Genomic DNA, 22,997 nt, shown 5'->3' on the forward strand with positions numbered 1-22,997 from the left:
CGATATTGTTTGGAAAACAAAGACCTGAGAGCTATGGCTATGTGGGACCGGCATCTTAAAATAAAAAAAAATTGCCTGGGAATTGAAAATCCATTTGGAGTTTTGCTATTCTGACCTAATACCATATCCCAATGAATTGAAAGATCTGTAAAAGACTCCGGAAAAGGTTGAAATTGAAGGATACCTTAATATGATGGTTATACTAAACGTGGGCCTATATTGATAATTTTACTTCTTTCTAAGAAATTACCAATATTTTATGAAATTAGTACGAACAAGTAAAAAAGCAGTAAGTTCGGCCGAGCCGAACTTTGAATAACCCCCATCATTTGGAACGAATTAAAAAATTTTCAAAAAAATAAAATCCATTAAAAATTATTTTAAAATCTTTAAAATATCTAATATAGGAAGGTGCCGATATATGTGGGGATATACGATATTGAGGACCTATAAAGACAAATCTATGTCTGCGTGTAAAGTACTCACAAGGAACTCCTTGTGTGGATTTTCAGATGATTCCATTGGAAAAAGTGGCTAAAATCATCAAAATACCGAATATAGGGAAGTACCATTATATGAGGGCTATACGATATATCTGCCGAGGTATAAAGTACCCACAAGGAACTACTTGTGTGGATTTTAAGACAATTCCGATGAAAAATGTGGGTAAAATCATAAAAATACCGAATATCGGGGGGTACAGTTATATGGGGGATGTACGATATCGTGGATCTATATAGACAATTCTCTGCCGAGGTACAAAGTACCCACAAGGAACTACTTGTGTGGATTTTCAGACAATTCCATTAAAAAATGTGGCTAACATCATCATAATACCGAATATCGGGGTACCGTTATATGGGGGATATATCTCCGAACTTGACCTGCCTGCAGACATAAGAGAGATCTGTGCAAAATTTTAGCTTCCTATCTTAATTCGTTTAGACTGCAGCGTGATTACAACAGACGGACGGACAGGGCTAAATCGTCTTAGAATTTTACGCCGATCAAGAATATATATACTTTGTTGGGTCTAAAATGATTATTTCGATGAGTTACAAACGGAATGACGAACTTAATATACCCTCCATACTTTTTTTGGTGGAGGGTATATAAAATATGGCTAAATTAGCAAAACGGGGACCGACATGACATATTTTGTACAAATTACTCTACATATAACCGAAAGTCCTGATTATATATTATAAATTATAATCATTCAGCCTAACAGTTAGTACTTCAAAATTGTTGAAAATCGGCTCGGATTTACCTATAACTCCCATACATATGCTTAATCCGATTTATTTTCATAACATGCACTCCACAGAAACGATATTTAGTATCAGATGTCATATATAGGGTGAGATAAAAAACTGCAACAAAGTCAAATGCCATAACTTTTAATTTTTGTTGTTGTTGTTGTTTTTTAATTTTTTTTTTTTTAATTTTATTGAATGAAAGCAAGAAATGTCGGAAATTGCATCAAATTTTAGAATAAGTTCATATTTGTTCGAATTGGTCAACTTTGGCACGAATTATGGCCCTCAAACGGTATAGTGGACTTTGCTTGAGGTGATCGAAAATTTGGTTTTTTTAGTGCCAACCTTGCTTTTAAAAATACTCCAGACACAATAGTCCAACGGAGATTTTGGTGGTCATTCAATATTTGCCGAATGGAATATTGCGATATGTTCAGTTCACCAGCCATTTTTCGGCCACAGCGATGCGGGTTTCGATCAAGTCGTTTTTTTACTATTCGAACCATTTCTGCTGATGTTGCTGTTTTCATACATACATCATGCTAAAATTTCCAACTTACAAGGTTTTGTATATTATTAGGAGGTTCGAGGAGGTTATTCGTTAAACCATTGCACAATGGAGCCACATCCATTTTTTCAGTACAAAACAATGTAATCTAAAAACCAACAGTGACCTCAATATCAAATTTCAGCTCAATTCATTCACCCGATACCAAATTTAGTAATATTTATCTACATCTATCCACCCTAGACACCAATAGTGTTCCAAATTAACACTATTTTGTACTACTCGACCAATTATATTACATTCCCAAAACCACCTACATATTCCAATTCCAGATCCCAACAGAGACCTCGATATCAAAATTGTGGACTCCAGCACTATCACTTTACGCACTACCATATTTAGTAGCATTTAGTACTTTTCGAAAATTTATAGTACACATTTGCAAAACAACTTTCATATGTTAAACGTAATTTCCAACCTTGATTCCCATACTAAATTGCAAGTTTCCGAATAGTATACTTCCATCCGAATGATATACTTCTGGCGTGTTCTAAACTCTAATATCTAATGCGCAGGATAACACCGGAAGGTCGTATCCAATTAGTTCAAAACTTGGAATTTTTATAAAAAAATACCGAATTCGAAGAAGCCAACTTCGGTTCATCCTTTTGGTTCCTTCCACACAGCAAGCCTTCAAGAAAGAATATTATAGTTTTGACTATTATCGGCTGTCTTCGACGAGGATAGTTTTGGAATCACACAAAAGTTGTAAATGACTCCGCCCAACATTTGCAAAACTTTCTATTACTGTTTTATCTTAAATACATATTAATTTATTTTTTTTAATGTGTATAAACACATGGTGTTAACTAATCATAATTTCTATAATTTTCTTTCTCTTTTAGAATATGATAGGTGAAAAATATAAGATAACAAAAGTCTTTTATGGCGACAACATATAACATTTGGAACATATCTGTGACCGAAATTAACTATAAATAAGTAGTGTTGAGAGCTTCCACATCAGTCACGGAGAAGATCTTCAAGTCAACACCACATCGGTTCTGAAAGTCCCTTGGGAAAATGGCAAAGTACGCCCTCAACATCCTAGTTCTCTCCCTGGTCCTGTCATTGGGTTCTGGTCGCATTGTAGATGACATCAGTTTCCATAACCCGCAACACTTGGCAGGTCAACTACCTCAAACTAGGGCCAATATGGTCGTGGATCAATTAGGTGTGAACAAACGTACTCTGGACGAGGAAAGGGACCCAGAATTTTGGCGTACACTGGCAAGGGATGAACTTTTGAAAAGCGTGGAAAAACAAAAACTGAATGTGAACAAAGCTAAGAATATTACCAGTAAGGAAAGCTCAAAAGTCGGGCGGGGCCGACTATATGATACCCTACACCACTATGCATATTTAGTAGAGCTCTCGTAAAAAGGTTTATACAGGGCATTTCAGAGCTCTATGAGATATTTGGTACAAAATCAAAATCTATCTAATTCTATCGTGCATTTTACGAACTATAGCTATCTCTGAACCGGGTTTCTCCAAATTTGACTTATTAGCTTCTAGACTGAATTCGGTCTTATGTACGAAAATTCAGGTGATTTGGGCTGATATTGACCATTTAGTGCACAATTAACCTGAAATCGGATGAAGATATATATGGGAGCTATATCCAAATCTGAACCGATTTTCACTAAATTTGATATACTTGCTTCTAGGCTGAATTTGGTCCGATGTACTAAAATTCAGTCCATTTGGACTTATATCGGCCATTTGGTGCACAATTAACCCGAAATCGGATGAAGATATATATGGGAGCTATATCCAAATCTGAACCGATTTCGATAAAATTACAAACAGCTATTTCTGGCCTGTATCTTATATCTGGTACCAAATATCATTCTTGTGGAGTGCATATTACGAATGTGAGAGGCTTAAACACCAAATCGGATAAGACATATATATGGGAGCTATAGCTGTTTCTGAACCGATTTTCTCCAAATTTGTTGTATTTGCTTTAAGGCTAATCTCGGTCACATGTGCCAAAATTCGGGTCATTTGGGCTGATATTGGCCATTTGGTGGTCAATTAACCCGAAATCGGATGAAGATATATATGGGAGCTATATCCAAATCTGAACCGATTTCGATAAAATTTAAAACAGCTATTTCTGTGCTCCATCTAATACCTGGTACCAAATATCACGGTTGTGGAGTGCATAGTACGAATGTGAGGGACTTAAAGATCAAATCGGATGAAAGATATATATGGGAGCTATAGCTATATCTGAACCGATTTTCTCCAAATTTGATATACTTGCTTCTAGGCCGAATTCGGTTGGGTGTGCCAAAATTCAGGTAATTTGGGCTGATATTGACCATTTAGTGCACAATTAACCTGAAATCGGATGAAGATATATATGGGAGCAATATCCAAATCTCAACCGATTTTCACTAAATTTGATATACTTGCTTCTAGGCTGAATTTGGTCCGATGTACTAAAATTCAGTCCATTTGGGCTGATATTGGCCATTTGGTGGTCAATTAACCCGAAATCGGATGAAGATATATATGGGAGCTATATCCAAATCTGAACCGATTTCGATAAATTTTACAATAGCTATTTCTGTGCTCCATCTAATACCTGGTACCAAATATCACGGTTGTGGAGTGCATAGTAGGAATGTGAGGGACTTAAAGATCAAATCGGATGAAAGATATATATGGGAGCTATAGCTATATCTGAACCGATTTTCTCCAAATTTGATATACTTGCTTCTAGGCCGAATTCGGTTGGGTGTGCCAAAATTCAGGTAATTTGGACATTTGGTGCACATTTAACCCGAAATCGGATGAAGATATATATGGGAGCTATATCTAAATTTGATCCGATTCTCACCAATTTCAATAGGGTTCGTCCTTGGGCCAAAAAAATATTGTTTGCAAAATTTCATCTCAATCGGATAATAAATGCGACCTGCATTTTGTTCACAAGAATACATGGACAGACGGACGGACGGACGGACGGACGGACGGACGGACGGACGGACAGACGGACTGACATGCATAAATCGACTCAGAAAGTGATTCTATGAAGGTTCTCAAAAGTAACTATGTGTCTATCTCGTTTCCTTCTCCATGTTACAAACAAATGCACAAAGACATAATACCCTTACCACTATGTGGTGTAGGGTATAATTATGTTCCTTGGCGATGGTATGTCGCTTTCTACAGTAACAGCTACCCGTATCCTTAAGGGTCAAAGGCAAAATCATACCGGCGAAGAAGATGGCTTGAGTTTTGAAAAATTCCCACACATGGGGTTGAGTAGGGTAAGAAGAACACCTCATATAGTGCGATATATAAAACCAATACAAATGTTTATTTTTTAAATTTAGACATACTGTGCCAATGCCCAAGTTCCCGATTCGGCCTGTACCGCTACTGCATATTTGTGTGGTATCAAAGCCAATATTGTGACCATTGGTGTCACTGCCAATGTGGAATATAACAACTGCAGTGCCAGTATGGATCCAGCTAATCATGTCTCATCCATTGCTGCCTGGGCCCAAAAGGCGGGTAAATCAACTGGCTTCATTACCACAACTACTTTGACCCATGCCAGCCCAGCGGGCACTTATGCTCATGTTGCCAATCGCTTGTACGAGAGTGACACAGACGTCAAATCCTATGGCCAAGATCCAGCTACATGTGTGGATATGGCTCAACAACTTGTTAACGATGAGCCCGGACGTAATTTCAACATCATGATGGGTGGCGGCATGGCAAAATTTTTACCCAAAACTGTTAAGGATTCCCATGGAAATTATGGAATACGTGAAGATGGTAGGAATCTCCTTTCCAAATGGCAGGGAATGCACCCTGGAGGAGTATTTGTCTCAAATCGGGCAGAACTCTTAAGTGTTAACACAGCGAAGGTTTCACATATTATGGGCATATTCGATACGAACTCAATGAATTATCATGCCGTGGCTGATAAGACCAAGCAACCTTCCTTGTCTGAAATGACAGAAACCGCTTTGAAGTTGTTGCAGCGCAACGAAAAAGGTTATTTCATATTCATCGAAGGAGGTAACATCGATACCGCTCACCATGAAAATAAAGCAGCCATGTCTTTGGATGAGACTTTGGAGTTTGAAAAGGCCATACAGTTGGCTCGTGACATGACTGACCCTCAAGACACTCTAATTGTAGTTACCTCCGATCACGGTCATGGTCTAACAATCAATGGTTATCCGGGACGCGGATCATCAATTTTGGGTTTGAATCCAAATGATCTGGGATCCGATGGTTTAAAATATTCCACTCTTATGTATCCATTGGGTCATGACCAATTTACCGATGAAAATGGTAAACGTGTGGACTTGGAGAAAATTCCCCGAAATATTGGTAAGAGATTCGAGGAAGACCATTTTGTTTTATTTACTTAACTAATTTTTATTTTCATAGAAACCGTGTATCCTAGTTTTATAAAATCCAATATGGGTCATCATTCGGGTGAAGATGTTGGAATTTTTGCCTCAGGACCATTTGACCATTTATTCACCGGCGTATTGCAGCAGAACACAATTCCTCATTTGATGGCCTATGCAGCGTGTATTGGTGACGGACCAACAATGTGCGATGCAAACCAAAAGGTTTAATCAGTTGTTGAAAATACGTTTGTAAATAGTTGAACGATTTTATATATTTAGATTGTTCACAAGAAATAAACTTTGAAAAGAGCAAAAATATGTATATTGTGCAATTGTTATTGGATATATATGAAAGGCCAAGCAGGTGTCATATTAACTATACAGGGTGAGATGAAAAAAACTGCAACCATTTTTAGACTGCTGTCCATTCTAAGCCACTCTTCCGACAGCTGTTAAAATTATTCCAGTGACAGATCATTGCATTGTTCACAAGCGTGAGAATTTTCCAGAATAAAAGTTATTCGTGATGGAATTCAAGGGTGATAGTGTGATTTATTCATATTTCGCTGGAAAACCACAAGTGGCTATCGTTAGAGCACTCCAGCATTTAAATGTGAATAAATCAAAAGAAAGAGCAACATCAGCAGAAATAATTCGAAAAATAAAGAAGCGACTTGATCGAAACATTCGTCGCAGTGGCCGAAAAATGGCTGAACATATCGCAATATTCCATTCGGCAAATATTAAAAAATGAGCTCAGGGTAAAACCATTGAAATTCCAAAATGTGCAAGAACTTACACCGCAATAGGAAAAAATAGACTCAAAAGAGATAAAGAGTGGCTTCACTTGGCTGAAAGTGGTGAACTGCCGAATTTGGGTTTCTCCGATGAGAAAACATTCATTGTCCAGCAGTTTGTAAACAAACAAAATGATCGTGTTTACTTGCCAAAGAGGTCAGCTGAATATGTGCATCTTCGTTTGGCCACCAGAACTCAAGCGCCGGTCATGGTGATGGTGTGTGCCGCCATAACAGCCGATGGTGGCTGTTCGCTCATATTAATTGACCGTGACCTCAGAATAAATGCCGAATATTATCGCGAAAATATTCTGGAGGGTGTATTAAAGCCTTACGCACGCAAACATTTTGGCCGCAGACCTTGGGCATTCCAGCAGGACTCAGCACGCACAACCCAAGAATGGTTGCAAAATAAGGTTCCTCCCTCCATTTCCAGCGCACAATGACCACCAAAATCTCCGGATACCAATCCGTTGGACTATTGTGTCTGGTGTATTTTGGAAAGCAAGGTTGGCACTAAAAAAAAAAAAAACAAAGTGTCGATAACCTCAAGCAAGCGCTTCGCCGAGAATGGGCCAAAATACCGCAGAGCAACATTCGGGCAGCGGCAGTGACGGTTTCATTGGCCGTTTGAAGGCCATAATTCGTGCCAAAGGTGACCAATTCGAACAAATCTAAACTTGTTCTAAAATTTGATGCTATTTCCGACATTTTTGTCTTTCATTCAATAAAAAAATGAAAAATTATGGAGTTTGACTTTGTTTTTTTATCTCACCCTGTAATGTGTTTTTAGTTCCTATCCTATCCTATGTGCTGTTTTCGGCACATTGGACTAACTATTTTACATTAGTTTGTACTAATGTTTTGTACTATTTTTTTTTTTTTTTTTTTTGGGAACCAGAGCTTATAAAATGTTAAGTATATATCAATTCTTAAAAACAATAGTTTCTTACAATTTTATGGACCTACTGAAAAGAGTTGAAAATAATGGAAAAAGCAATTTCATATATTTTCTACACGCAGCCATAACCTTGACCCTGCAACGGTAACCATACCCTACAACACTATGTGTTGCGGCCAAAAATTATGTAATATTGGTCCACGACATAGGAAACTACATATTGATCTTCCAGTCTCTCGTCGTTCTAGCTATGTATATTCGTCCGCCCGTCTATTCATGCTAAATTGTAATCACGCTTTAGGTCGCAATTATGGCCCGATCCTCACGAAATTTGGCATAGAGAATTGCTTAAGGTCAGAATAGAAGCCTCTGTTTCGGGAGTTGATCGCAAATATTTTGGTGTTTAAATGGATAGGGGCTACAATTATAAACCAATCTACTCGGAATTTTTGCATGGGCTAGAGTTTAGAGCTGGACAGACCTCTACCAATTTGGATTGTCATCGAATAATATTTAGCTGATGAAATTGACCAACATTTTGTGTGAAAAAATATCAAACATATCGAGCCCACAAATACATGAATGTTAAATTTCCGTTCTTTTCCAAAGAGAAAATTTGGGAATATGACGTAGCAGGAACATCTACTTCGTAAAATACCGATGCTTTTTTAGCGTTTGTATATTTTTGGAAAATATTGGTATCGGATCTAAATAATTCCAATTCCTTTGAAGTTTCCCATTTTTAATTTGAAGTATTCCATTTGAAAATCGACTTATTTCAATTGTAGTTCAAATTTGAAAAATTAAATTAGTTCAAATTTGAAATTTAAATTAATTAAATTGGTCTCGAGGCAATAATAAAATAATACGAAATGTCTCTAATTTACAAAGAAAAAATTGAAATACATTTTTTTATTTCTGGCGTCAAAGTCAATATTGTGACCATTGGTGTTGGTTCCAATATGGAATACAATAAATGCAGCGCCAGTTTGGATTTATCTAATAATATCTCATCTACCTGGACTAAGAAGGTGGGTAAATCAAATGGCCTCATTACCACAAACACCTTGACTAATGTATGTCCCGCTGGTACTTATGCTCATGTATTAGAAATGAAATTTCTTAAATAGAATATAATATAATAACCTAGCTGACCTAACTTATCAAATTGTCTGTTTTCTTGGTATAATTATTGATTTTATTGATTTTATTCTCACTCACCATGCATGGCAAAGGAATGTCATATTAGCATAAAAAACTATTGACAAATTATTTTACCGATTTTTTAAGCCTTTAACCTGTAAAGGAAGCCTTAAAGTCGGGCGGGACCGACTTTATGATACCCTACATCACTTTGCTAATTTAGTAGAGCTCCACATAACAATTAAAAGTTTTTATGGAAGAATTCAATCATACAGGCCATGATTATAATTATAATTAAAAGTTCAAAGGGCTAAATATGCCGAAGCATTTGTATCTTTTAAATTCGGATTTGGTGCACAATTAATTTAAAATCGGATAAATATATATATGGGAGCTATATCCAAATCGGAACCGATCTCGATAAAATTTGGCAAAGATATTTCTGAGCTGTATTTGATATATTTCCTGTATTTGATATATTTAGATATTTGATATTATTACATACGAGCTTCTAGACTCAATTCGGTCGTAAGTGCTAAATTCCATACCATTTAGACAAATATTAAATGTTCCTCTGTTAAAGCAATCTTTAAAAATTTGAAGACCATACCTCAGGTTGCTTGCACCTAAATATAAATTTTCTAATTTTAACAACATTAAACGAAAATAACTTAAAAATTGTCATTTTACGACCCTCATACATTCATAAAATAAAAAAATACAAACATTTAATGTAGACAAAATGAATTACGTGTGAATAGCGTATACTTTGTGTTTTCATGTGAGTGTCACGTTCTAATGTATATTTAACAAATTGAGCTATTTTTGTCTAATTTTTCATCAAGGCATCTTTTTCAAAAGTGTTGTGTCATTTGTGGTGCCTGTTAATTTGTGAGCCCACGATAAAATAGTGAAAATCATATTTATTATACAAAAATTGATATAAAATTCACCAATTCACCTACAACATGAGGTTCTTATTGTCTTAGATGACTGCTCAAAAATGATGGGGAAAGTGCAATGAGGCTTTTGAAAAATAATAATGAAGTTTATAACGTAAGTGTAAATCGTGAGGTCTACCGTCCGATTATATCAAACATTTTTGCCCTCCGATTTGGGGTTTTAAGTCTCCACATGCGTAATATGCACCCCAAATCGAAAAGACATCAGATACTGCTCGGAAATACGTTCTAAAAATTTTATCGAAATCGGTTCAGATAGGGATATAGCTCCCATATATATATATATATATATATATATATATATATATATATATATATATATATATATATATATATATATATATATATATATATATATATATATATCGATCAAAATAAAATAAAATAAAATAAAATAAAATATATATATATATATATATATATATATATATATATATATATATATATATATATATATATATATATATATATATATATATATATATATATATATATATATATATATATATATATATATATATATATATACACATATATCAGGTTTATTGTGCACCAAATAGCTAATATCAGCCCAAATATACTGAATTTTGGCAATTCCGACTGAATTCATCCTAAAAACATTTTCCAAATTCATTTTGGAAAATTTCAATTTTGATATAGTGTCAAAGAGCCCTGCCCAGACGTTACATTTATTTTATTATTCGAAATAAATTCACAAAAGTCGTTGTCCATTTTACAGCTAAGTATAATGTAATGTTCATCCAAAATGATGAAATTTTCCCTGTACCTTTCTCCTCAGAGCGACTGAAAAATCAGGAAAATCATATTTTTATTTGGTCCATTTCAACCCCTAAAATTTACATCTCTATAACAGTAGGCTTTAATTCTGACACTAACGCTACCCCCATGAAAAACTTCTTAAGGATGGGACGATAATTGCGATCTGTAGATAATACCTCTAACACATAGTGTTGGGGGTGTAAATAACTTTAGAAAATGTACAAATCAAAATTGTAAGTCAAATTTAAAATATCGCATGCGATAAAAAAATATGACAATAATTGAAAAAATGTAACAAAAAATATTTACTTTTTATTGGCATTTTTACGCGATTTTCATAGATTTTATCCTTTTCTGGCAAGAGATCATTCCGAATGGATGAGAATTGTGATAATCAGTCCAGCGGTTCTTGACTTATAAACGTTCTAAATAACATCCCCTTCTTTGATATATGAGAGTGTATTTATTTTTTGCTATATATGCGATTCCTTGGATTTGAGCATAAATTTAACGGTCAGAAGTGACATTTTCGTGTACTTGTGATTTCGTCACGATTAAAAATATTCACGGTTTAGTGGAAATATTCGTATTTTCTTACATAAAATGTATGGTATATATTACCCGCTAAATATGGTCCGATGACCATCCAAATTGTAGGCTTCTGCCCAGCCCTAAACTGTAACTCCATGCTAACTTCCACGTCGATTGGTCTATAATTGCGACCTGTAGAGCAACTGCAAAATCCGGAAATTTTTCAGTTTTTGGTCCATCTCTACCCCTAAATATTATGCGATCATCTCCAAAAGAAATAGGGTTCTATTCTGACCATAACCCCACCTCCATTTCCAATTTCGTGAGGATGATATTGGTTTTTGGGGTTTTGGGTTTTAAGTGCCTCACATGCGTAATCCTCCACAACAATAATATTTGCTACCAGATATCAGATACATCTAAGAAATAAATAAAATCTGGTTAAGATCGGTTCAGATTTGGATATACCTCCCATACATATGTTTCATCCGAGTTGGTTTTAAAGTCCCTCACATGCGTAATATGCACTCCACAACAATGATATTTGATACTGGAAATCAAATACAGCCCGAAAATACACTGCAAAATTTCATCGTGATCGGCTGAGATTTTTGTATATCTTCGATATACATCTTTATTTCGATTTAACGTTATAACTAGATCAACCCAACTCGAGGAGGTAGTGTATTTCGATGTGCTCATAATTTTTATCCAATCAAACTTAAGACAACACCAGCACATAGTGTCGTAGGGTAGAAATATCTGAGTTTTCTACTTTCGTGAGATTTTAACGAATATAGTTTCGAAATAACATAAAATTTGTAAAAGACTCCACCCAACATGTGGAAAACAGTCTATTATTGTTTTATCTTAAATCCAGATAAAATTCTCATTGTGGTGTTAACCAATCACAATTTCCATAATTTGTTCTCTTGCTTGCTAAAATCATAAGATAACGAATGTTTTTTATGGCAACAACATAAAAAAATTGAAACATATCTGCGACCGAAATCAACTATAAATAAGAATTGTGGAGAGCTTTCACATCAGTCACGGAGAAGATTTTTAAGTCAACAGCACATCGGTTCTGAAGGTCCCTTGGGAAAATGGCAAAGTACGCCCTCAACATCCTAGTTCTCTCCCTGGTCCTGTCATTGGGTTCTGGTCGCATTGTAGATGACATCAGTTTCCATAACCCGCAACACTTGGCAGGACAACTACCGCGAAATAGGGCCAATATGGTCGTGGATCAATTAGGTGTGAACAAACGTACTCTGGATGAGGAAAGGGACCCAGAATTTTGGCGTACCCTGGCAAGGGATGAGCTTTTGAAAACCGTGGAAAAACAAAAACTGAATGTAAACAAAGCTAAGAATATCATTATGTTCCTTGGTGATGGTATGTCGCTTTCGACAGTAACAGCTGCCCGTATCCTTAAGGGTCAAAGGCAAAATCATACCGGCGAAGAAGATGGCTTGAGTTTTGAAAAATTCCCACACATGGCGTTGAGTAGGGTAAGAAGAACACCTCATACAGTGTGTTATAGAAAACCAATACAAATGTTTATTTTTTAAATTTAGACATACTGTGCCAATGCCCAAGTTCCCGATTCAGCCTGTACCGCTACTGCATATTTGTGTGGTATCAAAGCCAATATTGTGACCATTGGTGTCACTGCCAATGTGGAATATAACAACTGCAGTGCCAGTATGGATCCAGCTAATCATGTCTCATCCATTGCTGCCTGGGCTCAAAAGGCGGGCAAATCAACTGGCTTCATTACCACAACAACCTTGACTCATGCCAGTCCAGCTGGTACTTATGCTCATGTTGCCAATCGCTTATACGAGAGTGACACAGACGTCAAATCCTATGGCCAAGATCCAGCTACATGTGTGGATATGGCTCAACAACTTGTTAACGATGAGCCCGGACGTAACTTCAATATCATGATGGGTGGTGGCATGGCGAAATTTTTACCAAAAACTGTAAAGGATTTCCATGGCAATTATGGAATACGTGAAGATGGCAGAAATCTCCTTTCAAAATGGCAGGGAATGCACCCTGGCGGTGTATTAGTCTCTAACCGGGAACAGCTATTGAGCGTTAATACAACTAAAGTTTCTCATATTATGGGCATATTCAATACGAACTCAATGAATTACCATGCCGTGGCTGATAAGTCCAAGCAACCTTCCTTGTCCGAAATGACAGAAACCGCTTTGAAGTTGTTGCAGCGCAACGAAAAAGGTTATTTCATATTCATCGAAGGAGGCAACATCGATACCGCTCATCATGAAAATAAAGCAGCCATGTCTTTGGATGAGACTTTGGAGTTTGAAAAGGCCATACAGTTGGCTCGTGACATGACTGACCCTCAAGATACTCTAATTGTAGTTACCTCCGATCACGGCCATGGTCTGACAATCAATGGTTATCCGGGACGCGGATCATCAATTTTGGGATTGAATCCAAATGATCTGGGATCCGATGGTTTAAAATATTCCACTCTTATGTATCCATTGGGTCATGACCAATTTGCCGACGAAAATGGTAAACGTGTGGACCTGGAAAAAATTCCCCGAAATATTGGTAAGTGATTTAATGAAGACTTTTTTTATTTTGAATAACGTTTTTGTTTTTTTATTTTTATTTACTTATCTTTTTTATTTTTTTTTTTAGAAACCATCTATCCTAGTTTTATTAAATCTAATGCAGGACACCATTCGGGTGAAGATGTTGGAATTTTCGCCTCAGGACCATTTGATCATTTATTCACCGGCGTATTGCAGCAGAACACAATTCCCCATTTGATGGCCTATGCAGCGTGTATTGGTGATGGACCAACAATGTGCGATGCAAACCAAAAGGTTTAACCAATTGTTGAAAGTAACTTTTCAAATAACTGAAAGCTTTTAAATATTTTAATTGTTTACGAAAAAATAAACTTTGAAACAGCAAAAACATATTTAGATTGTTATTGAAGAAATATCAAAGCCCATACAATTTAGAAAATTTTTCTAGTATTTTAACGGGGGGAATGTGGCATATTATATTTGCACTGTTTTAGTTTCCATAGAATCGAAAAAAGCGTGTCGTGACTACAATACTATGTTTGATTGGGCCAAAACTTTGTTATAACACATCGAAATATTGTACCTAGACCAACCCATGTTCCTATCTCGCCAAGTTGAAGTAGTAGTAGTACGGTAGTTTTAAGTAAATCTATATCTATAAAAGTGGAAAATGTTTGTACCGCTGATCAGATTTTCCTGAAAATTGACATGTATACTGCAACATCGCCTGAAAGCAACATAGGCTATATACATTTTTGAAATTTCACTTGGAACTGGAGATATAACATCAAAATCGGAGGTACCTCCCAAAAATTTAGATTTTATATGCATATATCTATTGATCGTAACGAAATTTGAAACAAAAATAAATTTGCCAAATTATATTAAAATCGGTTCAGATTTGAATATAGCTCCCATATATATTTTTGACCGATTTCGATCATTTGATGGCTCAAACACGATATGAATGTTCGATTCCAATGAAATTTTGAATGTGTGACGGAATTTGATCCGAAAATAAATTTGTCAAATTATATTGAAATCGGTTCAGATTTGGATGTAGCCCCCATATATATTTTCGGCCGATTTCAAGCATATGATGCACCAGAGACGATATGTATGTCCAATTTTAGTGAAATTTAAAATAAGTACCGGAATTAGGAGCGAAAATGAATTTGTCAAATTTTATTGCAAACGGTTCAGATTTGGATATAGCTCCCATATATATTTTCGACCTATTTAATGTATTTGATGCAACAAACACGCTATGTATCTCTAATTTCAATGAAATTTGGAATGTGTAGCGGAAATTTAAACGAATATACTTTTGTCAAATTATATTGGAATCGGTTCAGATTTGGATATAGCTCCCTTATATATTTTCGACCGATTTCGTTTATTTGATGCACAAAATACGATATGCATGTTCGATTCCAATGAAATTCGGCATGAGTGACTAAATTCGGTACAAAAATAGTTCTGACAAATTATATTCAAATTCGCTTAGATTTGATTATAGCTCCCATATATATTCTCGGTCGAATTCTCATATTTGATGCACCCAAAGCGAGAGAGGTTTGTGTATATCGGATCAGATTGGGATATGATTTTAATAAGAACGCCTTAGGCTAACAGTAAAAAACTACACAACAATTAATTTGAAATACTCTTATTACGGGCAAGTTTGTTGCTACCTCGAACTCAGTAATTGCAATAGAAATGCCACTCAACTTCACAAGATTGCAGTTTCCTGCACGCTTGGTATTTGTTATGAAATAAATAAATCCGAAGGACAAACCCTTCGTGTATGCATGTAATTTTACTGCTTTTCTAATTGTTTTGTTTATTTACGCATTATTGTAGTGTTACTTCATTTTTTTAATTTTTAAATTTGTTTTTTTTTTCAACACATATTCGTAAATAAAATTTTCTTATAATTTTTTTTCTTATAAAATCAAAAGGAGTAGCGAAGAGCGCCGTGTTCAGCTAGTTATTATTATTATTATTATTATTATTATTATTATTATTATTATTATTATTATTATTATTATTATTATTATTATTATTTTTATTATTATTATTATTATTATTATTATTATTATTATTATTATTATTATTATTATTATTATTATTATTATTATTATTATTATTATTATTATTATCATTACTATTATTATCATTATTATTATTATTATTTTAGTATTTATACCCACAACAGTTCCCTGAATATAAAATTCATCGAATTTCGAAATATTGGACAGTAAAATAAACAACACTTGTTTTACTAAAATATAAAAAGGTCGAAAAAAAGGAAAAACATTAAAACCGATGTACTAACGTCAATTCCTGTAAATATTTTGCTATAATGCCGATATCTGACAATAAACGTCAACGTAATCAGCAGCAATATAAAGGTCAGTGGTGACTTTTCCTTTATTTGTGAAGTCTCCTGGAAGCATTGAAAATGTTTGTGGTTGAATAGAAATGCTGAAATGCCTCTTTCCTAAGTCTTTAAAATTCCTAAGAAAAAATCCGTCTCCAAAAGATACTCATATTCTGACCCCTACCCCATCTCCATGTAAATTTTTATTAGTATCGGATATAACTGAGACTCGTAGTTTACTTATAAATTAATGAATGCAGACGGGCGGACGAGAGGAAGCGCTTAGCGAGATAGGAAGGTCGATATACTACATACTGGGTCTAAGATTCACAACAGTAATTCCTCCAAAAACGAAAGAATGTACTTCTGTCCAGTATAATTATACCCTCAGCCATATGGATGGAGAGGGTATATATCATCTGTTACGGCCAAAATGTGCCTCATCGAAATAACGGACCAAATCCGTTTCTGCATATTTGGAGACGATCTAGCGATGTCCGCCCGTCTGCTTATCTGGCTGGTGTATTTGTCGGTCTCTCGAAGAGGGTATCCAACTTGGTCCAAACTAGGTACATCATAATATTATTATCAAAGTTAGATCGAGTTCAGAGATGAGCAATATCGATCCACTCTTTTTGGTACCTCCTCTACAAAGGCTCAAAATTTTGAATAATCACAACTCTTATAAAATGTGATGTAGGAGTCCGGTTGTCCTCAAATTACATACATCACAATAGTTTTAATAACCCAAGATCTGGTGCCTCCTCTGGAACATCCACCCTATGTGGGGGATTTTGAAAAACAAAACCCTTACGCTATTTTCAATACTTTTATCTGTCATAACTTCCGAAACAAGTCAGCGATTCTTTACAACAAGCTATATCTAAATATTTCTCTCAACAAGGAATCTGAATTAAATATGGAATGTATAATTTCGCATAAACATGGATGTAAATGTTCGATTTTCTTGTAATTTTGCCCATACCAATATTTATACCCTACACACTATGTGTTGGGGGTATTATAAGTTTGATTGGGCCAAAAATTATGTAACACCACGAAATATTGGTTTCCCACATAGGAAAGTATATATGGATCTTCCAATCTCGCCGAGCTGAGTCGATCTAGCTATGTACGTCCGTCTGTCCGTCTGTCCATGTTAATTTGTAATCACTCGACAGCTCGCAATTATGGCCCGATCCTCACGAAAAAAATGGAGGTGGGGTTAAGGTCAGAATAGAACCCTATTTCTTTTGGAGATGATCGCGAAATATTTAGGGGTTGAAATGGACCAAAAACTGAAAAATTTCTTGATTTTACAGTTGCTCTACAGGTTACAATTATAGACCAATCGAAGCGAAAGTTAACATGGGGCTAGAGCTTTGGGCTGGGCAGAAGCCTTCCAAATTTGATGGCCATCGGGTAATATTTAGTGGTTGAAATAGTCCATAGCATTTGTGATAAATAAAAGTCAAATTTTCCATTAAACTGCGAATATTTTTAGTCCCGGCGAAATCATAAATAGACGAACAGGTCAATTCTGACCGTTACGTAGATGCCGATAGTAAAAATATCGGATATATATAGCGAAATATATACAAGGTATATGTAGCTGGAGCTATTTTGACAATTTTTGTAAATTTAGAATGCCATTTTGGCGTCAAAGTATGAAATCTAAAAAAATCGCATAAAAAGGTGCCAATAACGATGCTAATATAGATTTTGTAGTATTTTGTGACATTTTTTTATTTTTTCATATTTTTTATCACATGCAATTTTTTCAATTGGACTTATAATATTGAAATGTATATTTTGTAATATTTTTGCACTTTACAACACAGGTTGGGTTTATTATATACAGATTGCAATTATCGTCCGATCCTCACGAAAATTTTCACAAGGGTAGGGTAAGGCTCAGAAGGGCTAGGCCTATTGTTTTCAAAGATGCCTCCAATATATTTAGGGGTTGAAATGGACCAACAACTAAAAATGTTCCTGATTTTGCAGGTCACAAATAGAAACCAAAGGACACGAAATCTCGCATGAAGTTAGAGTTTAGGACAGCAGGTTGAATGGACCACTATTTTTGTGTGAAAAAATAACAACATTACTTACATGCGATATCCGAAGTACACAAAAGGCGAACTGGCTTTTTTTATGCTGATTTCGTTGACGAATATAGCCAAATATCGTAGACAAGCAAATCATATAGATTAGTGTAAATTTGGAGATACAGAGGGGACTCTTACTTTTGGAGATGATCGCAAAATATTTAGGGGTTCAAATGAACCAAAAATAGAAAAAAATTCATGATCAAACAATCGAACCTAATAAACACACCTGAGAAGAGAGTTAAGGACAGGGAAGATGTCTAGCATTTTGGATGACCATAGTATTATATTTAGCTGTAAAGTGGACCACAACAACTAACAGCGCAATGAAGTGCATAAATATTGGGCAAATATTCCTGGTCAAAATGCTGAGGGTAATATCTGGGCAGTGTTCCGTGACTTAATTTCAAAAGCGACATTTTCCAAAATGGATTTGACATAAGGGGGATTCTAATATATTGTAGGGTATCGCATGGTCGGCCCCGCACGACCATAGCCTTTGTTTACTTGTTTTATTTGTATTAGATGGAGTGTTAAAATATAATACTTCGGTCGACTAATCTTGTACCTCACGCCCATTTTAACTTTTTCTAAAAATTATCAGAGATATGTGAGATTCTTTGTAAATTTCGAACAAAAGTTCGAAATGTAACTTAGAAAACTTTGATGTTTTAAGGATTGTAGGGTATATAGTACGAAGGAATCAAAATAGTACGAAGGAAACGTAATAGTCCCATAGTGATAGACATATGATGATCTTCATTGAACCACATTCTGATTCGATTTATGCATGTCCATCTCTCTGTTCAAGTGTTTTTGTAAAAAAGTACAGGCCGCATTTAATGTCCGATTGAGATGAAAATTTTCACAAATCATTTGTTTGGCTCAAGGACAAACCCTATTGGAATCGGCAAAAATCGGTCTAAATGTTGACCTTTCTTTACTTGTTTCAGTATTTTGAATGAAAATCTCTCAACCAATATGAATGACATTTAGTTGCCCCGCAAATGATGTCCTAAGATTCTTCTTCGAATTTAGCTTTTTAAGATCACGAATATAAATTATTTTTTATACTTTAATGTTGTATAATGTTTGACCACAAGTGAGTCATTAATGCGACTCTCAAATTTGCAAAACATTATAGATGTCATCATTTGATGGTAGATCCAAAAAAAAAAAAAAAAAAATAAATAAGAAACACCCCAAATGACACAACATTTTTTAAAGAACTTGTTTTGACCGACAATTTTGATAAAAATAGCAATATTGGTTTAAACTACAATAGAACGTGCCATTCAAAAATATGCTATGAATATATCTGCTAAACGATTAGCACACTTAAATGACAATGCTTTAATATTTTAACGCAGGTTATATAATCATAAAATGAAATTTGTTTCTTTAGTCTCACGTTACCCTCTAATTGAAGAGTTACTATGATACAAAGTTCTAAGTCAATACAAAGTTCATTGCCGCTGAAGTCAACACAAAAACTAAATAAACACCTTAAATGACACAACAGTTTTCACAAAAAAAAGTGCTGAAAAAGTTGATATAAATATCAAAATTTTTTCAAAGGCAAAAGAACGTGACATTCACATGTACGTTATTTATAAATCACAAACTCGTGTCATAATAAAAGGTAAATCCCCACAGTAATATTTGATGTGCCCACCTAATTTTTAATGCGAAGGTTTTATCTATGCCACATTCTCATAAAATGACAGACTAACTCATAATTTTCTTAAGTTGACAAAAAGTCAAGAACAATGTAATCTCATAGAATACAATTTATTTGAATTCAGTGCCTGTAGAGTTCAAATATACAAAAATAAATAAAATTAGAACAACATGGGGAACTAATGGGATCATTCTGAATATTAAGTGCAGTAGACAATATGGCGCAAAATCGGTTTACGTAAATCAAAGAAACGTTCAAATTTGCGTATGTCTCTTGTTTGAACTTTGTATGGTGCCTATACCAAATCGAAGACCGATATAACGCATTTCCTCCAGAGATATTCCAAATGTTGCTTTCAAACTTCAATCTAACAATGTGAAATCTTTCGCAAAATATTGGGGTCTTATCGCCTCTGATTGAGGTTGTACAAAGTAGCGTATTCTTGTAAATTTTTTCTCTGTTGAAAAAATCCTGTACATATAAACTCTATTTCTCACAACTCAGCCTTAAAATAGTTGCCAAAAGTTTGCCTTATAGTGAATACTTCCTTTCACTATCTCAAAAACCCTAATACCTTCACCCCCAAAAAATCATCACACCCATTGCCTTTTATCTCAATATTCTCGCGCTGTGAAATTATTGAAAATGGTTCAAAGAAAAAATTTATTTGGTCGATATAGATCATCTACCATCCTCCTCTATCCAAATAGGATAGATTCTAGAAAATATGGACGAGTTTAATCCAAAAGAGAATCTGATAAATTTCGTGAATATTGGTTCGAATGTACCTATGATTCCCATATAAATGTTTAATCTGTTTTCACAAAATTGTTGTAATACACCCCTGAGAACATTTAGTGTGAGAGACCATTGACCTCCCTGAATATGTTATTCAAGTTAGGTCGGATAGAGGCATAGCTCCAATCTATGTTTCATACAATTTGATATTAGTGTTTTGTAAATTTATCTCTTGGTTCAGTCTTAGATGTCACTCCAATATATACAGGTTGAGATGAAAAAACTGCAACCAACTTCAGACTGCTGTTATTTCTAAGCCACTCGTCCGACAGCTGTTCAAATTATTCCATTATATTGTTTACAAGCGAACAAAAGCATTTTGGTGAGAATTTTCCAGGAAAAAAAGTTATTCGTGATGGAATTCAAGGGTGATAGTGTGATTTCCTTATATTTGGCTGGAAAACCATAAGTGGCTATCGTTAGAGCACTCCAGCACTCTTGAGCTGAACATATCGCTATATTCCATTCTACAAATTTGGAAAAACCCATTGAAATTCCAAAAAGTGCAAAAACTTACACCGCAACAGAAAGAAAATAGAAAAAAATATTAAAAACACTATTTAGCAAAAGATAATGTCGGCCGGGCCGAACATGTAATATCCTTCGACAGTAAAGTTTATGTAGATCTAAAACCACTTTGACTAGGATGAATTAATACTAGAATACTCAAACAAGTAAAAAAAACATTAAGTTCGGCCGGGCCAAACTTTTAATACCCTCCACCTTAGGGTAAAGGAAACATTAGAAGAAATGTGGCAAAGACAATTAAAATGACAGACAAATCCGTGAAAAAATGTGGCAAAAATAATCAAATTACCGAATATCGGGAGGTATCGTTATATGGGGGCTATGCCAAAACGTGGGCCTATAATTACAATGACTCGCCACACGAACTGGGACCCATTACGATCTACAACTACCAATTTTCAGAGAAATTCTTGAAAAAATGTGTCAAAAATAATCAAAATACCGAATATTGGGAGGTACCGTTATATGGGGACTATATCAAAACGTGGACCTATACATACAATATTTCGCCACACGAAATAGGACTCATTATGACCCACAAATACCAATTTTTAGACAAATCATTGAAAAAATGTGGCAAAAACTATGAAAATACCGAATATCGGGAGGTACCTTTATATGGGGGCTATACCAAATCATGGACCCATACATGCAATGTTTCGCCACTGGAGCTTTGAACCCATTATGACCAACAAATACCAATTTTTAGACAAATCCGTGAAAAAATGTGCAAAAAAAAAATTAGAATACCGAATATCGGGAGGAACCTTTGTATGGGGGCTATACCAAAACGTGGAAATATACATGCAATGTTTTTCCACACGCACAGGGACACGTTATGACCTACAATTACCAATTTTCAGACAAATCCGTGAAAAAATGTGGCATAAATCATCACAATACCGAATATCGTGAGGTACTGTTATATGGGGACTATACCAGAACGGACCAGAATGGACCGATATATATCAATACCAACCATCCTAGACACAATACAAATTGCTCTGCTAAATTTTGGCGCTCTACGTCAAATATTGCGGGCTGTATCGTGATATCAACAGACAGACGGGCGGACAGACAGGCGGACATCGTTAAATCGACTCAGAATTTTATCTTTCCTCCGTTCGAACAACCTCTGTATAAACAAAACCAATATTTTCCTCAAAACTATATTCGATTAAATAACGTGCCGCTGCAAAATCAGAAGAAAAATCATATATCCATTTCATGCCTTAGACATTTTGCGAACATCACCAAAACAATATGCTTTTATTCCTTAACCCTAACTCCATGCAAATTAATGTGGACAAATGGACGCACGGACACATATAGCTAGATAGACTTGGCGAGATAGAACCATATTTCAGAAACTTTTTGTTTTTGGCTATAAATTTAAATAACAATAGTTTTTTTCTCAAATCTTACATTAGTTGCGGGTATTGATTTATTTACCTATAAATTTAAATAACAATTAAAATAATACAACTATAATTTTTGTGGATGTATCTGGTTCATACGTAACGAGTAAGGAAAATCCAAAAGTTGGGCGGGCCGATAATATGATACCCTATTTAGTAGAGCTCCTGCAAAC

The 22,997-nt window shown here is 35.0% G+C and overlaps 2 protein-coding genes across 2 annotated transcripts; both read left to right on the forward strand.

Annotated features, from left to right (window-relative positions):
* The first annotated feature begins 2,809 nt into the window (after positions 1 to 2,809).
* On the forward strand, positions 2,810 to 6,443 carry LOC101897965 (membrane-bound alkaline phosphatase-like). Its single transcript, XM_059124699.1, has 4 exons — positions 2,810 to 3,102; positions 4,971 to 5,111; positions 5,178 to 6,189; positions 6,250 to 6,443. Exons 1-4 carry the CDS (start codon positions 2,851 to 2,853, stop codon positions 6,441 to 6,443), a joined length of 1,599 nt encoding a protein of 532 aa, XP_058980682.1. The 5' UTR covers positions 2,810 to 2,850.
* Positions 6,444 to 12,435: 5,992 nt separating this feature from the next.
* Positions 12,436 to 14,205, forward strand: LOC101897801 (membrane-bound alkaline phosphatase-like). The gene is made up of 3 exons (XM_005180848.3): positions 12,436 to 12,843; positions 12,910 to 13,921; positions 14,012 to 14,205. The coding sequence occupies exons 1-3, from the start codon at positions 12,436 to 12,438 to the stop codon at positions 14,203 to 14,205; spliced, it is 1,614 nt and encodes a 537-aa protein (XP_005180905.1).
* Positions 14,206 to 22,997: the final 8,792 nt, after the last annotated feature.

This window comes from Musca domestica, unplaced genomic scaffold (assembly GCF_030504385.1).
Source record: "Musca domestica strain aabys unplaced genomic scaffold, Musca_domestica.polishedcontigs.V.1.1 3, whole genome shotgun sequence".
Taxonomy (NCBI): Eukaryota; Metazoa; Arthropoda; class Insecta; order Diptera; family Muscidae; genus Musca; species Musca domestica.

Excerpts from the sequence above, each read along its gene's own strand:
- LOC101897965 (XM_059124699.1), top strand. The coding sequence starts at position 2,851 with ATGGCAAAGTACGCCCTCAACATCCTAGTTCTCTCCCTGGTCCTGTCA. Across the intron at positions 5,112-5,177 it reads CACACATGGGGTTGAGTAGG|ACATACTGTGCCAATGCCCA; the intron begins GTAAGAAGAACA and ends TTTTAAATTTAG. Across the intron at positions 6,190-6,249 it reads GAAAATTCCCCGAAATATTG|AAACCGTGTATCCTAGTTTT; the intron begins GTAAGAGATTCG and ends TTATTTTCATAG.
- LOC101897801 (XM_005180848.3), top strand. The coding sequence starts at position 12,436 with ATGGCAAAGTACGCCCTCAACATCCTAGTTCTCTCCCTGGTCCTGTCA. Across the intron at positions 12,844-12,909 it reads CACACATGGCGTTGAGTAGG|ACATACTGTGCCAATGCCCA; the intron begins GTAAGAAGAACA and ends TTTTAAATTTAG. Across the intron at positions 13,922-14,011 it reads AAAAATTCCCCGAAATATTG|AAACCATCTATCCTAGTTTT; the intron begins GTAAGTGATTTA and ends TTTTTTTTTTAG.